Source organism: Siniperca chuatsi, linkage group LG15 (genome assembly GCF_020085105.1).
Source record: "Siniperca chuatsi isolate FFG_IHB_CAS linkage group LG15, ASM2008510v1, whole genome shotgun sequence".
In the NCBI taxonomy this organism is placed as follows: domain Eukaryota; kingdom Metazoa; phylum Chordata; class Actinopteri; order Centrarchiformes; family Sinipercidae; genus Siniperca; species Siniperca chuatsi.
The window spans coordinates 9,727,525-9,744,428 of NC_058056.1; the positions used below are offsets into that span (position 1 = coordinate 9,727,525).

Below are 16,904 nucleotides of genomic sequence, written 5' to 3' on the forward strand. Positions count from 1 at the left end.
TTTGTCAAACCCTCCACTGAACTTAAGCTGCACCTGGTAACAAATCCTTGAATCTTGGAGCTTTCAAAACTACATTTAATGGGGAGCCGGAAAAAGCTTGGTCATCAACCTAAAAACCTAAAAAGCATTTTAAAGATATGTGGCTTTGAAAATCCAAATACAACATGTAAAACTATTTGTATTGTAAACACCCTCGACTATCTTGCTGACTTGCTTGGTTTAAAAGCCTTAATCCGAAAGATTGTCTTCGGTTGAACTGAAGATCACTTGTCAGTCAAAACAGTTTGGCCAGTAGTGTGACATCCTGAGATTATCTGTCAATAAAGTTTATATCCTCTAGGTTCTGACATGTCTATCTTTCTAATCTTTGTAATGATGACATGCATCCTGCAGCTACTGAAAAGTTAACAGTTCGCCTGACACTTAACAACGGTGTCATGTATTCCGCCGCTCATGCTGTTAACATCCTGTACAACATCCTGCAGAATGCCCCCGGCTAACATTAACATGCAGTTTCTATCAGCTTCCCGCTGTGCTGTATTTACCTGCAGGCTGTCCCATGTGATCCTGCAGGAGCGGACTTTAATTTTGCTGCATTGTCCTTCAACAGTAAATTCCTGCACCAAATCCACCTCATTCCACTCCATCCTCACAAGCCTCTCAGAGAAACGGCGGAGCTTTATGCTTTCAGATAGAAAAATGTTGCCAGAGGCTAAGAGAAAAGCTTGGAAGGGGGAAACAAGAGCAATCCTTATCACAAGTTTCCCTCTCGTCCGCTGTGATGTGCTGTGATTTACGACACTCTCTCCCCCTCTTCTTCCCTCTCTCTCTCTCTTGCTTGGCCCCCCCACCTTTCTCTCTCTCTCTCTCTCTCTCTCATACAAACTCTCTCTCTGGTATTGGTGTGTTCTCATATGACGTGTAAAGCCCACTAATGTGACACTGCATTCATTTACTACAGTAAACAAACATGTAAACCTATGAGACAGAGGGAAAGTCATCACCTGCATCCTTTTTTATACCTCCCTCTTTTTCTCTATCCCTCCATCTTTCTATATCTCCCTCTTATCTGCTATTGTTCTCTTTCTATACCTCCTTCTGACACTCCATCATCTCACTGTTTCTGTATCTCCCTCCATCCTTTTGTTTACCTCTTTATCTCCTTCCACCCCTCCTTCTTCTCGATCCCTCTTAATCCCCATCTCTTTCTATATCTGCATTACTTCATCTCTCTTTCTCCCAATCCTTGTCATCCCTCTGCAGCTGGCTTTTTGCTGCAGCGACATTCCCCTTCCCCCCCCATCACACCTCCCTCTTTCTTTCTCCCACTTTCTCTCAGAAGGGAAATCACTGCACCACAGCCTGATGGGGCACTAGCTGCTCTCAATCAACCTCTGCCTCCTGCTCCAGATGTGTGCTATGAGGAAGATGATGACAGTGATGATGATGATGATGATGATGATGATGATGCTGGCAGATCAATGGCTGTGGCAGCGTGCACAGCGATCACACTCCTGCCACACGCGTCCATCGACACACACACACACACACGACATGTATGTGCGCGCGTATACACGCACGCACACACACACACACACACACACACTTTAGTAACAGCTGACTCCTGCTGCGTCATATCATCCTCTTTTTCTCTGTTTCACTCTCTGCAACACACACACACACTGTGTGACATGTGACTGAACTGCTGCGTCACTTATTTCCCTTTCACTCTGTGAAAACAGACACACATCTTTCTCACCCAGATAAAACACACACATACACACAAAGGCACACACACATCCAGTAATAAAAGCAGACTGGAGTTTTTGCCAGTGCTGCTGTTCTGGGTTCAGGCATCTGTGGGTGTGAGTGGGCAATTTGCATTTGCAAACATAAAATGTGGAACTATTCAAAGTGATTCATTATCATTTTCTGATTAAATATAACGTAGTGTTATTAATAGTAATAGTATTGAAATTGGATGACATTTTCATTAATATTCAGTAGTTTTTAAGGCTGAAACTGATTTGAACTACTCAAGTTTTCAAGTTCCCTTCAGAATTGGACTCTTTTCAGGCCCTTAAAAACATTTACACACAAAGGACATTAATATTCATTAAAACTATTGAAACCCCTGGCTTAAAAATGATTTTGTGAAAGTTGGCAGCTCTTTAAAGGGAAAACATTCACATTTTGGAGCAACTGTAGTATTTATTTAGCCAATATAGCACTAAAACTATGAAAGCACATCAACATCCTCCTTGTGTTGCCTGCACATCATTGGCTTCATGTTGACATCTGAGTGATGAAGATGACTTTGCACATTGCATAGTCACAATTAGAATGTATGGATGTGTTACAGTCGTGTTTTCAGGAAGCCTATTTAATCACTTCTGCCAAACTTATGAAAATTTTACTTTTGCAACTCACTTACAGGATGTAAACATGTTTGATATCATTAATCTAATTGAACAAAATCTGCACCTGAACCGTATTTCTTTAATTCAACTAAAACGTTTCCTCTCATTGGCTGAACTGACTGCAGGTGAGGATTAAATTTCTTCCTTTCTTTTCCTTGATTAAATATTTTAGGCTACATTCCAATGAATCAATTATTCCTCTCCTCCAATTAGTATAGAGATTGACAGGGACGCCATCGCTGTGTCCAGTCTGCCACAACTTTAAGAAGAAGAAGAAGAAGAGATTGACGGGTGAGTTGGGTAGGCTCGACCGCCAAAAAAACGACAAAACCTAATGTCATTTCAGTTCACTTCAACTAGGCGGACAGTTTTCTTTTTCAGTTCCAGTGTAATAGCTCTGTGATGAAAGCCTTATAAACGCTTCCATTTGTTGATGTAAGTGAAGAGTTTCTGGTGTTTAATGTAACATCCAAGACTTTCAGTACGAGAGATTTACTTGGAAATGGCCATAAGTATGTTGTCTATATGCAGGCATAGCTGTCACAAATGTGCATATGTGTTCTTTTAACAAAATATCACAAAGGACAGAAATACAAAGGACAGAAAAACTCCTCTCCAATGTGAAGCAAAAAATGGCCTACTTTAATAACAACTGGGGCAGGTTCAAGGCTCTGATTGGGTTATTTGGTCAAATCAAATCTGGCAACACTGGCAGAGCTGCTTAGAGGCTTTTCAGTTGCAAATTCTCAATGCCATCAGTGTGGCAGACCATGGTACACAGAAAAGTCTCTTCACACTGTTTCTAAGGTATCTTAGTGGGACTGATGCCTTACATTCAGTGTGTTAATCTTTTACTGTGACAGTTCACACAGGATAAATATAAAGTAATATGCAGGATATTAAAGACAACATGCGAACTTTGGTTTAAGAAGCCCTATTTAATACTTTTATTATCAGTTAAACCTGACTGACACTGTATTGGAGTCAATAGATCATTTCAAGGCATTTTGCCATAACTGTACTGTAAAGACAACCATCTCATGTTGCTGCTGTTCAAAGGTCTTTGGGCAGTTTCACATATGTTGCACTCACGGTTATAATCTGAAGCACACGGAGATATTTGACCTTCTCAGTGTGTGAGTATTACGTTTCCCAACAGTGAATATGTTCTCAGAGTTATGCACACATATACTAGGTACACACACACAGACACACACACATACACACACGTTGTTCTGATCATGGGTCCCATCGGTAATGAAAACCCATCCCCTTCCCATCTGCTGCACGCCTCCAGTAAAAATATTCCTCCTAATCTACAATAACAGCCTTCAGACATTCCTGCACCGAACCAAAGGGGAAAACTCTGTTATCAGGACCGCTCCAGTGACTAACGCTCACACAGCAGGGTGGCCCGCCGGTTACAGAGACCATCCTGTAACTGAAAGGTCACATCTTTGAACCCCACCACTGACAGCTTGTCCATCAACAGCCATGTGTCCTGTCAGTGTCCCTGGGCAAAGCAGTGCCAGCAACACCTTCAGCAGAATTTAGCAGTTTTATTTCAACAAAACAGGGACTTTACCACAACTACAGCACGTAATATTAACAAATCTTTCCAAACTTCCTGTATATTTCCTCCATTTCTAAAACCTTCGATTTTAATGTTCACTGATAAGATTCAACGATAAATGCCTTTAGTGTAATCCTAACAGATCATTTCTATGTTCTGGATGTATGAGTGATATTTATAGTAGTCAAAACTTTATCACAGCATCACCAACGTGAACTTTTGTCACATCTAGTGATTCAAGTCTGCCGACGTCCCTGAACCCAGACTATCACACAACCTACAGAGGCATTTCTAATGGTGACATGCAGTGAAAATATTCATCTTAATCTACATCAACACAACCCCTGACATGTGTGTTATGTCAAGAGCACACAAACACATACACAAAGACACACCTGACTTCTTAATATATCCCTCAGCAGTGCTCTCACACACAGCTGGATGGGGTAGAGTTACACAAAGTTGGATCAACAGACTCCATTATGTGTGTGTGTGTGTGTGTGTGTGTGTGTGTGCGCGCGCGCGCGTGCATGTGAGTGGGTTAACTCAGAATGTGCGATGGTCCCCGTGTTCGTTCTGAGGTTAGGGGCGAGGTTTACAGGATGTTGTCTTGGGGAGGGCAAGGAGGGAATGTTGGGATAGGACAGCAAAGGAAAACAGCTCCTCTTCACTGTCAGTGCTATGAATGCTACCCTTGGGCCTGGGTGCTAGCATGGCTAAAAAAAGTCAAAGTATATTACTTTTCTGAGTAAAAGGATGACATCAACACAGTTTGGTTTCCTGTTAAAGAACAGGAGGGAAGACTGACGTTTTTCTGAATTTCTGCAGAGTCGTTTAAGTAATATTAAACGACTCTATTTTGGCTGCAATGAGTAATGACATTAGTATTGAGATGAGTGATGAATAACAAATCTAAAACTGCTGTACACAAAAAATGTCATTCTCTCGCTCTCATATATACACAAAAGTACTGTCATCTTTACATCATTCTGTGGGAAGAAACTGCATCTGGTGGGTGCGTGTGTGTGTGTGTGTGTGTGTGTGCGTGTGTGCGTGAGAGAGAGAGAGAGAAAGTAAGTGAGAGCTTTTGGATATGATTACAGAGCCAAGAGTCACACCCTCAATTTGGAGTCATGCATTCACATCTCTCAGTAACACACACACACACACACACACACACAGACAAAATAACACTGTCAAGTCCAAACACACATGGCCAAGAAGCCACACCTTGCCTGCACATAGCGTCCAGTTTTCACAAGACCACACTGACCTAAACACACCCTGTGATTCTGTGACACTAACACACACACACACACACACATAGAAACACATGGCAAGCAGTCCCACACTGACACATAGACAAACTGCTTGTCAAGCAGTCAGCCAATGTGTGTGTGTGTGTGTGTTTGATGTGTGAGTGTGGTTTGGATCATAAACAAAGTCAGAGAACAACTTTCAGAAACATAAAGGGAAAAGAAAGTAAAGCACACACATAAAACATATTTCTAAGTCACCTCTACATTTACTCCTATATCCAGTTTTTCAATTGTTCTATTATGTATAACAAGCTGATGTGAGAAGAAGGCAAAAGAGTGTAAGGTGGGTAGAAACACACACACGTTTTTTGAGCTTTACGCAGACATTGTCACACACACAAACATACACCCACAAAAAAAAAAACACATTTCCAGAACTCACCCCCAAGCTCCTGTCTTCTCTCAAACTCTTTGTTTTTGCTTGAAACCAAATGTAAAAGGTAGCTAGAGGACGAAGAAAGACAGTCACCTCAAGACGACTGTGAAGGAGTGCGGGAGGTGAGAGGAAGAGAAGAAGGAGGAGGAGGAGGAGCTGTTTGGCTAGCTAACAATCCTCTTAGCCTGGTTATGTCATGGGACCAAGCTAATCCTACCTTCACTGACTGACCAACACATACATACACACACACACACACACACACACACACACACACTGGCTGACTAACCAGCAGACTGACCAACACAGATACGCCCATACATACACACATGCAAACATGGTCAGTGACTGGCTAACCGAGGCCTTACCAACATGTACAAAGCAAGCGTCTCGTCTGGGGTTAAATACAATAGCTGACATGGTTGAAAATAGCTGCTAGCATGAGGTCAGCTGCTCTTTTTACTATATGACTCACTATTTTGTAGGGAAGATAACAAAACAAGCAGGCTAGCGAAACAAAGCGTGGTTAGCTAATGGCAATTAGTCAGGCTAGTGGTAAAAGGCTAATTCCCATTTTCTCTCTTTTTCTCTCTGTCTGTAAATATATTGTAATTATACTGTATGTATAGAGTATATACTACGTGTGTGTACGTGTGTGTGTGTTCACATGGTTCATGCTAGTAGAGAACTATAATAATCACTGTCACTAATCCGCGGGCTAATCCACTAGACTACACACACAGGCAAATACATACACACAAACGTGCACATACATTGTACTGTAAATGTGTGAATACTCACACACTCATGCACTCACCAAAACATTTTTAATGTTTAATTTGTGCATTTAAATGAGCCTAGTTTAAGAATATTTAAATATCCAAACACCGTTGTCTGTCTGCAGACTGGATATAAGTTTTATTAGTGGCTACCAGTCAACATTAAGCTTGTAACAAACTTGTATATTTGAAGTACCACAAATATCACAACCAGCAGTGAAATAGTAATAAATAAGTAATATTTGGATATTTTAGGAAATGGGGAAACAGCTAGCCTGGCTCTGTTCAAAGGTAACAAAATCCAGCACCTCTAACACTCACTAGTTCACACGTTTGCTTCATCCATACCAAAACCGAGGCGTAAAGACGTCAGGTTGCAGATTTATGAGGGGTTATTTCGAAGGCAGGCGCCAGGATAGCTGTTTCACCCTGCTTCCTGTCTTTATGCTAAGCTAAGCAAACTGTCTCCTTGCTGTAGCTTCACATTTAAGGCACAGGTATTAAAGTGGTGTCAAACTATTCTTTGAAAGATTATTTGTATGAGCAGCTTTAGGGGGGCTTTTGTAGACAATAGGTTTAACATATCTCAAGGGTAAAACAGAGGGTTTGATTAAGTTAGTTTTTGAAAGCTAAAAGAGACTGGTATTCTGGACGTGAATAGTATTTGGTAAATCTGATCTTTCTCATGCTCTAAAAGCACCGTACATAAAGTATATGTTTATATATGTGTAAATATACACATACTGTAGTTGTGTGGAATTAAAATCTCACACTAGGATAAAGGCTTTGGAAACAAACTTTCAACAATATCATTATGTGTTGTAGTGTAGAGATCTTTATATGCACAATAGATCCTAGATGTTGAGATTTGATGTTGCTAATTGGAGATGCATAACACAGCCTGTCCTGCACTCTCAGGTGTGTGTGTGTGTGTGTGTGTCCACCTACCCTGTCATTAGCACTCTCTGTTGCTTCTGTGGTCCAGCTCTGCTCCAAAGGCTGCTGACTTCCTGCATATAAATGAACAATGACAAGAAATCTAAGCAGAGATACTGAAATTAATAAAAATGAAATGGACAGGGGCGAGTTGGCCTGGTAGAGTGCGGAACACACAGAGAGAGAAAGAGAGAGAGAGAGACAGAGAGAGCGCCTTGGTCTTAATTAACCATTCAACCGTGTGTGTGCCTTACCTCAAAGACAAATGGACTGGCAACATTGGCCTCGGGGTGTGAAAATTAATTTTCCTTTCCATTACACTGCATATAAATCAAATTTCATATTTTTATGTATTGCACATTATTTTCAGTTACTGTCATATTGTACGTACATATTTTGACATATTTCATATCAATCAGGTTCTTGTCTCAGTATTCTACAATGTACTCTGGTGACATAAGTATAAGTGTTGTTATGTTTATGTGTCCTTGTTAGCACTGTCCTCATTTATATTCAGTCGTTCTTATTCCTACTAAGGATGTAGAGGATGTTGTTGGCAACTTGCCTGCCATAACAGCACTGAAATACAGAGGACAAGGTATTGCAATAAGGCTGATTCTGCACAGGCATTATACTGTATATGGCAATATGCTTCTAATACAAGCAAGCATCTTAAAGAAAATGTAAAAATAATGCTATTATAACAATAAAATGCATTAAATTATGAGTGAAAAAAGTGGAATCTCCTCAATCTCATCTATGCCTATAGCTCCATCTTTCTCTCTGTGTATAATCTATGAATAGCATTATTTGTTTTAATTCTACTAAAACCAGACAGGTTTAATCTGCGCAGTACTTAACATTCAATTGAGCAGATGAAATAGTATCTTACAATCAACAGAGAGCTTAAAACAGTAATTACATTCAGTTGAGCAGTTATTTAATTACTGTAGATTTAATAGAGAAGCTATCACACTAGATACTGTGTTAAAAATCAAACGGAATTTATGGAAACAGGGAGTCATTAGTTGTGGTGGGCTTGGATTCACTTATGACTCATTAATTACCTCGGTTTCATCCTAATAAGAACACTTTACTCTCCATTGCAGGGCTGATTATTTGGTGATGTGGGAAAGCAGTGTAAACTAAGAGGAAGGTGATGTCTTTGTGTGGGAGGTGTAAACTCACCTTGGGCACCTTCAATAAGCCACAGAGGGCAGATGATGTTAAATTAGAGGTAATACATTAGAGTAATAGTGTTGCAAATGGCTAGTTTAAGAAGTTGTTTTATATTAGCAGGTAAAGAGCCAAACACAAGTTGGCAGCAAACAGCAGCGACAGTTTGGCTGTCCCTGGTGCTAGAAATAGTGGGACTAGGGTTAAAGCAGCCTCTTCTCTCCACAGCAGGCCTCCAAATGCACCGCTGCTCTTTTTTTATTTTTTTTTTATTTTTTATCTTACTTTAGATCTTCCCCTGCTGCTCCTACACCAGTTACAGATCAGCTGGATTATGAACTATTACTGGACAGAAAATGACAGGGACAGATACTTGCGCTCAAATCTGTTCTTTGTTAACAGAACATTTGATAGGAATGAGAACAAGTGTAGCATAAATGGTTTAAATAAAGGTTTAGATACAGATACTTACCTACTATCAAAACACACACATGGGAAAACCTTAATAACCTCTATGACTTGAAAAAAAAAAAAGCTGGCTAAAAAAGTGTTATGATTAATTTATTATTCAGAATACACTTCACAAGTTCACAAGCATATGATAATAATAAGATAACAATGAATGATAATTATGTTTTTAATAAATGGGGGGGGGGGGTTGGCACCAGCAGGTGGTGAGGTTGGGAGCAGACACAGACACAAAAGCACACCAGTGCTACAGTGCAGTGACGCTATTGCAGCGGCAGCCCCTGCTGTTGTACGATTTGGGCACTAACATGCACAAATGTTACACAATCATTCATTCAGTCTTTGTTTAACAGAGAAAAGAAAACCATTTACCTTGGCTACATCTGACATTTCTGTGCAGCAGACCAAACATTTTTCTGTCCTTATCTCTGTCCCCACTCCCCTTCACATTTGCCCTGTCCATGTTATGTAACTCTAATCATCTTATCTGGCTAATTACTGACCGAGCCCCTGACCAAGCCTCTAAAACCTTATACACACACAACTGGCTCTGTGTGTTTGTGTGTGTTTTCTACATGTGAGTGAATGATGCTCAATACTGAAAAAAGAAATCAATTTTTAAAGCTGTTCTTGTAAGTAAGATATTCAACTCATGTAAGACGTTTGGGTGAAATCAACATGTATGTTTGTTTTGCTGTACCTTGCGTCCAGGAGGGGCAGTGTCTGAGGTAGAAGCTGACCTCCGGCCTCCTGGCCCCCCACTGCTGGAGAAGATCCATCAGTAACAACTCTTGAGGGAGAACTCGCTCTGAGAAGAGCCAGAGGGTGAGACAACGTTAGCCAAGCTGTTACAGTTACTACAGTGTGCCTTATTGTGAGAGAAGCCAGGAAGAATTGATTCATAAATTAGATTATATTCATTCAATTACCAGTACTTACATTCCTATTTAACAGCATATTTTCACATTTACTATCAATAATTATACAGCTTATCTGAAATGAAATGATTTGATATTCCCTCTTTTTTTGCCGTCTTATGCTGGTTAAAATGATATTATCTAGTAAAACACTTCATAAAACTCACTTATTTTGACCTCCTTTTGATGGCTTTGATTTTAGATTTCTATTATTCTACTTTGTCTGCTTCTATTAACTCAATTCCACTGTCCTGCCAGTAGGTCAGTCAATACAAACTCTTGCTGTGCAGCCTAACAACTGCCATAAAAAACATGAAGTCTTGGGTTTGAATATTTCACTCAGCGTAAACATCATACTGTGGCTTTAAAGCAACTTAAAGGGGAAATTAAAAAGGAATGTTAAGTGGTTTATTTTAACACTACAAAGCTTAAAATTATGTTTTGATTCCTATGATCAAAATGTAAACAAAGGGTTAACCCACCCCACAAAAAACGAAAACAAAATTGGAAACCCGCTATTATTCTCAAATGGTGAAAATGATGTCTTTTAATGCAAAGACTGACAACGAGTAACAACTTAAAAAGTGTGAAATGGTTTCTGTAATGGCTGACACTGTAAAAATGTATTTATATTATTAATATTCTTTCTCTATAACCCAAACTCATCAATTATATGTGTGATTATTTTCATATTTATTTGATTAAAGCAGAAAATAAATGGAAAAGAAGGAAAGGTTGGTTTTCAAAAACCCAGTAACAATATTGTCACAGCAAAATACATCAATCCAAAGTAGTAATACACACACAGGCAATGGCTCAGCACCCACACACACACACACACACACACACACACACACTAGTTGTGAGGCTATTTGTGGCCTTGAGGCATGGCCTCTCGTCAAACAGCAACACTTTGACACAACACCATTTATTATGTGCTGCTTTACAGTATCACCCTCTAAGAAAGTATAGTATTAGAGCCATTTATAGCCTGTCTGACCACTCAGTCACACCAGAGTGCTACGCAAACACATTGTGTTGTTATGTGGATCGCTACTTCAACAGCTATGATTGAATGAATGTAGGCCATGCTTTAATGGACACATGTAGCTCTCAGTGTCTGCATGTGATGGACTGGTCTATTAAAGTTTACAATGGCATACCGTATACAGTAGGCACTTAGCGCATAATTGATTTTGTGAGCTGTAGCCGTGATACAGGCCTGACTCTGTTTATAAGTAGCCTCAAAGCAAACAATCTAGCCCAGAGACACACTGTGATTATCCGGTCATATAACTCCAGATTATAATCATGTGAATACTGTAATGCTCAAAAGACTGTCAAGAGGGTGTCAATAGTAATTATATTAGTATTGGACATGGTGATGAATTGTATGCCCACTGTATGTATATGTGTATAGAAATACAAGTCTAGCTACTGTGAACACAGCAGAACAACAACAATAACATTAATAATTATCATTGTCGTCGTCATCATACTGTGTTAATGGAGCTTCAGTGGGTTCCTGCTTCACTATATCAATGTTCAACAGACCAAAAACGAGGAATTTGTGGATATATTATGACAGACCACCACCTCTCAATATGTGTTAAATACTAGATTTGAGTTATATCAGTTAAATTCTTCTAATTATCACCTAGAAGTCTGTTGGTGACTTGTTTGTGTAGATGTTATGTTAATGCTTCAGATGAGCTCACATACTGCAGAAAGCTGACGCTACAAGGTGGATGCTCATGGAAAACCATGTGATTTTTATATGTATAACAGTTTATCATCTGTATAGATGGACACTTTTTAAAATGAACTCTTTCTGATTTTACCTCTCTTATTTATTCTTGTCTTGTCTGGGCTTTTATCATTCCTGCCTTGTTTTAATTGTTTTAAATAAATTCAGTAAGTCATTTTACTAATCTTATATATGTAGATGGTTGGGTGGATGGAGCGCAGATGGACTCACCGTGCCCATTCCATATTTCAGCTAGGTGACACTCCCCCTCGCCGGCTTCTTTGCAGTATTCGACCACGTCAATCACTCTGGTTGCCGGAGTAACTGGAACCTCAGTTAGCATCTGCTGGGTGTCACTGAGATAAACCGTCAGGATCACCTGTAACCATAGAAACCAACATGTTAAATGTCATAAAACGTATTAACACTTAATACCTTTCCATTTCAGGAATATGGACACGATGGATGAGGCATTTTTCACTGATTACTGACTACGATTACATGTCAGTAATAAACCAATTAACTTAGCTAACTATTGGTTAACCAATCAGTCAACATGTTGCCAATTATAACTACAGATAAATTACCCAGTCCTGCTCCTATCTCAGCAAGAAGAAGCAACCGGGCTGATCAGAGTGTGATCACATTCAGATTAAAGTGGAAAATCCATGTGAAAACACAAAGACAGTGAGGATCAAATAAACCACCTCTGCAGACAGTTATACATGTAGATGCAATAACAAACACAGTCTGAATGCAGAGCGTCTCCAATCCCCATAGACCAAGAGAAACTGGAGCAGCCCATTTAAATCCAGCTGGTTCAAGGCAACTCGGCCTGGATAGCAACAGAGAAACCTGAGCTGCAGATGTGAATTTAATCTAATTAAATCTTAACAAGACATCAAGATACAACATATGTTAATGTCAAGTGATAAGAAAGAAGAAGCAGACTTTGTTCAACAGCTACTGTTAACAGCAGCTTGTAGCACGATACAGCCACGCATCTGACTAAACAACACATTGATCACAGCTTTAATTACTTATCAATAACTGCTTATATACACACAGACACACGTATACAATTCCCTCTGGGCTCAGGACAAAGGTTTAACCTCATCTAAATTTAACAAAATCAAACTTTAATTGATCCTATCTCTTCATATTTAGTCCGAAAGGTTCCGAAATCAAGTTTATCCAAGTCTTTAGTTGGTTTAGTTTAGACTAATAGAGTATAGTATAATATTGCCAATATTATTACGATAAAGCTTTTAGTTTGGTTTAACATATCTGAAAAAACAATATATTACTTCTGAGTACCAGCTGGGTAGTAATGATTTCCTCTGAAATCATTTTATCATCAAATCCTCCAAATTCTGCGTCCAAAAGATTAAAATAGCAATCAGAAAAGGACATCTTGTGTTATCGCCAGTGATGTCATTGGCAATGTCACTGGTGATGTCATGTCAGATAGTCAGTCGGCAGTTGAAAGATAAATTTAGGGTAATCTGGGATGGGAACACACAGACACACCAAGGCACACACACAGATACAGATACACTTTTAATCTCAATGTCGCCTTTTCTCCCTCTCTCTCCCTCTCTCTCCCTCTCTCACACACACACACACACACACACACACACACACACACACACACACACACACACACACACATTACATTGTCCACTGTCCACATACACACACTCAAAATATATACTGTACACAAATCCACAGTATTCTATACACCTGTCCCAGATCGTGTGAAGTAATCTCTGGTTTCATGCAGACAGACTGAGCAGGGACACATTCTCTAAAGCTTGGATTAGACACACACAAACACGCATGTACAAACACACATACACACACATGTGCAAACCCTGAAACCCTGCAAACACAGTAGGGGTTCTACTAGTCCACAAACCATTGAAAGTAGGCTAATCGTGGCCTCACAAGGGCTGTAATGTTTCGGTTTCACATGGTAAAAAACAGCATTTGTTACACTGAAGGATGGTTGGTAGAGTTGAAAGAGTGTTTTATATAATCAAATCATTCAGAGTGGTTTTTTTATCATTTCAGGCAGATGTCAACAAAATATTCATAATTCCCAAAAAACACTATCCAAAATTTGGCATGGATGAGAACTTGATCAAGCATACAGAGTCTCCGCAGTTACACCACAAATGTTCTAATATCTGGCCCCATCATGGAGGTCAATTATAACGAATGACTAAATAATGAGTAAATGTGTAACAATTAGGTGAGAAAAGCTTAGATACCTGAAAGAGATTGTTGTCGCGTCAGTGTAGGTTCATTCAGTAAAATTTGTCATTTCCCGATGCAGCTTTCTGCAACACAAGAAACTATTTTCTGTTTCCTCTCTTCGGGAAAACCAGTACGTCATTAGAAACACTCATTTTAGTGACCAACAACATATGTTAACATATTGGGTATAACTGACTGAGAGCAAAACAGTGTTTTGCACTCAGAAGAACTGAATGGGCTACTGGATTACCATGAATTAATCAAAAAATATTACCCCTACTGTGGTTTTATCCTCTGTAACACACAAACCCAGAAGATATTTGGCACTGGAGGGCACAGATCAATGTAGCCAGCAGAACTACATCAAAGGCAAAAAGCAAAGATTCAAACCTGAGGTCACTGAACTGGACACCTTCTGACATTTTTCATTTCACTGGGAAATGGGAAATGGACTGCATTCACACAGCCCTTTACCCAAAGCACTTGACATGTTCCCTCTCATTCACCCATGAGCTATCATGCAAGACACTGGCCTAATTATTGGGAGCATTTTGGGGTTCAGTATCTTGCTCAAGGACACTTCAACATGTGGACAGGACGAGCCTGAGAAAGGAGCCGGATTCTAGTTTCCACCCCTGCAGTTTACTGTTTGTACTGTAAATGCTTTGTACAGATGTCTCTTCGTTTCCATCCTGATTTATTACTATACTGTATCCAAGTGGTGGCGATCAGTAAAGGAGTTTAGCACAAATTCCATCTCCTTCTTCAAACTCTTTAATTCCTGAGTTTCCTGTCAAAAACAGCATGTTAATTAACCATGTATATAGGCCTTTTCCACAGCAGACATTTTGACTAGTCATAGAAGGGAAAAGCACAGGTGTTACTAATAACATTAACGATTTTACATTAGCGTCCCAGTAAGCCACGACAGTGTGACAGTGAGCCAGCATGCACAATACCAGGACGCTGAAAGTGAAGCAGCTACATGGAATTCCTCCTAATTCATTTTATTATTTAAACCTGTGCTTTTCCTGCTGTGACATGTCAAAATGTCTTCTGTGAAAAGGGCCTATAGAGTTGTCTTCATATGGAGAAATTATGTGTTTAGAAACCCAATCTGCTGTTTGAACCCAGTGTGGACTTTCAATATGGCCATTACAGTGTAGATTACAGTATATCACCCGAAAACCTTCTATAGATAGACCAGACTATATAGGTCAAAAGCTGGCCAGATTTACCAAAGCACCAAACCTTATATTGCGGTTTGATGGCTACGCTACCATTACCAGCAAAAGGTTTTCCCTTATGTCTGTAGAACTAACTATAAGATTGAACGTGTCCATATCTATTTATGCATAATAGTGCTTAAGAAGAAAATCATAGAACATATAACAAATGTTTCATTAGTAGCAGTGAATTGTTTATTGTAAGTCAGGAGCGGATACTAGTTCTGATCATTGTAAATTTGAACATGATGAACTCACAGGGAGGACAACTTCCTTCTGTCTATCAGTGAACAGGACTCACACACACACACTCACACACACACTCATACACAGAGGCAGATTGAGTCGTGGTTCTCTGGTGCTGAATGGAGTGACTGGCTATTTTAGGCATTAGAGAGGGAGAAAGATATAGTCAGATAGTCAAAGAGTGTAAGCAAGAGTGACAAACAGTCCAGTCTTTCCTGTTAGTGCGTCTCCTGTTACCAAACAACAAAACACACACCAATGTGTTCATTGTGCGGGGGGGCATACATCCTCTGAAATTAAACCGAGTTAAACAGTCAACAGTTAACTCCAAAATCAGTGCTTTCCTAACATATAGTGCCTGCCACTGAAATGTTAATTTGACCAATTGTGTTGGTACATACATAAGAAAAAGTACCAATCTTTAGTGATATATATAAAAATATTTAAAATAAAGTGAAGCTATTCTGTATCTCAATTCAATTCAAAGGAAAGCCCCTTTGAATTGAATTGAGAGACAGAATAGCATGGGAAACAGATGTTTACATTGCCAAAGCAAGTGTGAAGTAAAAACAACAAAAATGTGCATGTACACAATGCTGTTAAAAAAATTATATATATATATATATATATATATATATATATATATATATATATATATATATATATATATATATATATATATATATATACACACACACACACACACAGATGAGTAAAAGATAACTTAAACTAAAATAGAAAAAATGTAGACTTGCAGTTAAAAAAGTACACATCCTCTCACTCACCGCTGACTCAGTTTTCCTGGTTTTCAGCTTCTTGTTCTTCTGTTTCCTGCATTTACTCAGTTTGAGGGTCTTAGACAGAAACACCAGTCGCTCCAACGCCAGCCCAAACAAACGCTTCATTGGAAAACCATCTACCGAAAACACACACAGCAGCGTGTGTGCGCGCGTGTGTGTGCTTGATATATAGATAGATCATTAGTGGTGTCAGATGGAGAAAGTAGGAGACTTTGTCTTTGTAGGAGAGAGTGTGTTTGAAGTGTGTGAATGTCAGAGTGTGTGTGTGAGCGCAAGGGCAGGCAATACAACTATAAGAGTGTGTGTCTTTGAGGGAGGAGGGGAGGGAGGGAGTCGGCTTTCAGTAAATATGAGGAGAGGGTGAGGAGGAGAGGATGATGGGAGATAAGAGACAGAATCTGGACACTTTTCACGTCTGTTAGTAGGAGTAGACCATGGCATTGAGCTGAGATTGGTTTTTATTACAAATCTGATGTGGTTTAGTCAACACCGTCCACCTCTGATATGATGGAGGTGCTGTTATTTTTATTGTCACAAAGATTAAGTCAGAGGTGTGACCATAAAAATCATTTAAGACCGTTCTACCAAAGTTAAAAGTTTAGTTTCCACGATGGTGTTTTCATCCTAACAAAATATCCCTCTGTGGATAAGCTTTTCTAACA

General features: G+C 39.4%; 1 protein-coding gene across 5 annotated transcripts in view; it reads right to left on the bottom strand.

Moving 5' to 3' along the window:
• The window catches only part of LOC122861691 (apoptosis-stimulating of p53 protein 1-like), a 46,852-nt gene that overhangs the window by 22,635 nt on the left and 7,313 nt on the right, over nt 1-16,904 (bottom strand). Inside the window, exons 1-4 of one of the 5 annotated variants that reach the window (XM_044166479.1) lie at nt 16,228-16,512; nt 11,943-12,090; nt 9,748-9,855; nt 7,416-7,477 (exon numbers count right to left, since the gene is read on the bottom strand). In XM_044166479.1, coding sequence (XP_044022414.1) covers nt 7,416-7,477; nt 9,748-9,855; nt 11,943-12,090; nt 16,228-16,347 — 438 coding nt within the window. In that variant the 5' untranslated portion in view covers nt 16,348-16,512. Of the gene's footprint in view, nt 1-545; nt 1,304-5,694; nt 5,846-7,415; nt 7,478-9,747; nt 9,856-11,942; nt 12,091-16,227; nt 16,513-16,904 lie in introns of those variants that run through there. The other 4 variants (XM_044166481.1, XM_044166482.1, XM_044166478.1 and 1 more) reach the window with 4 other exon arrangements.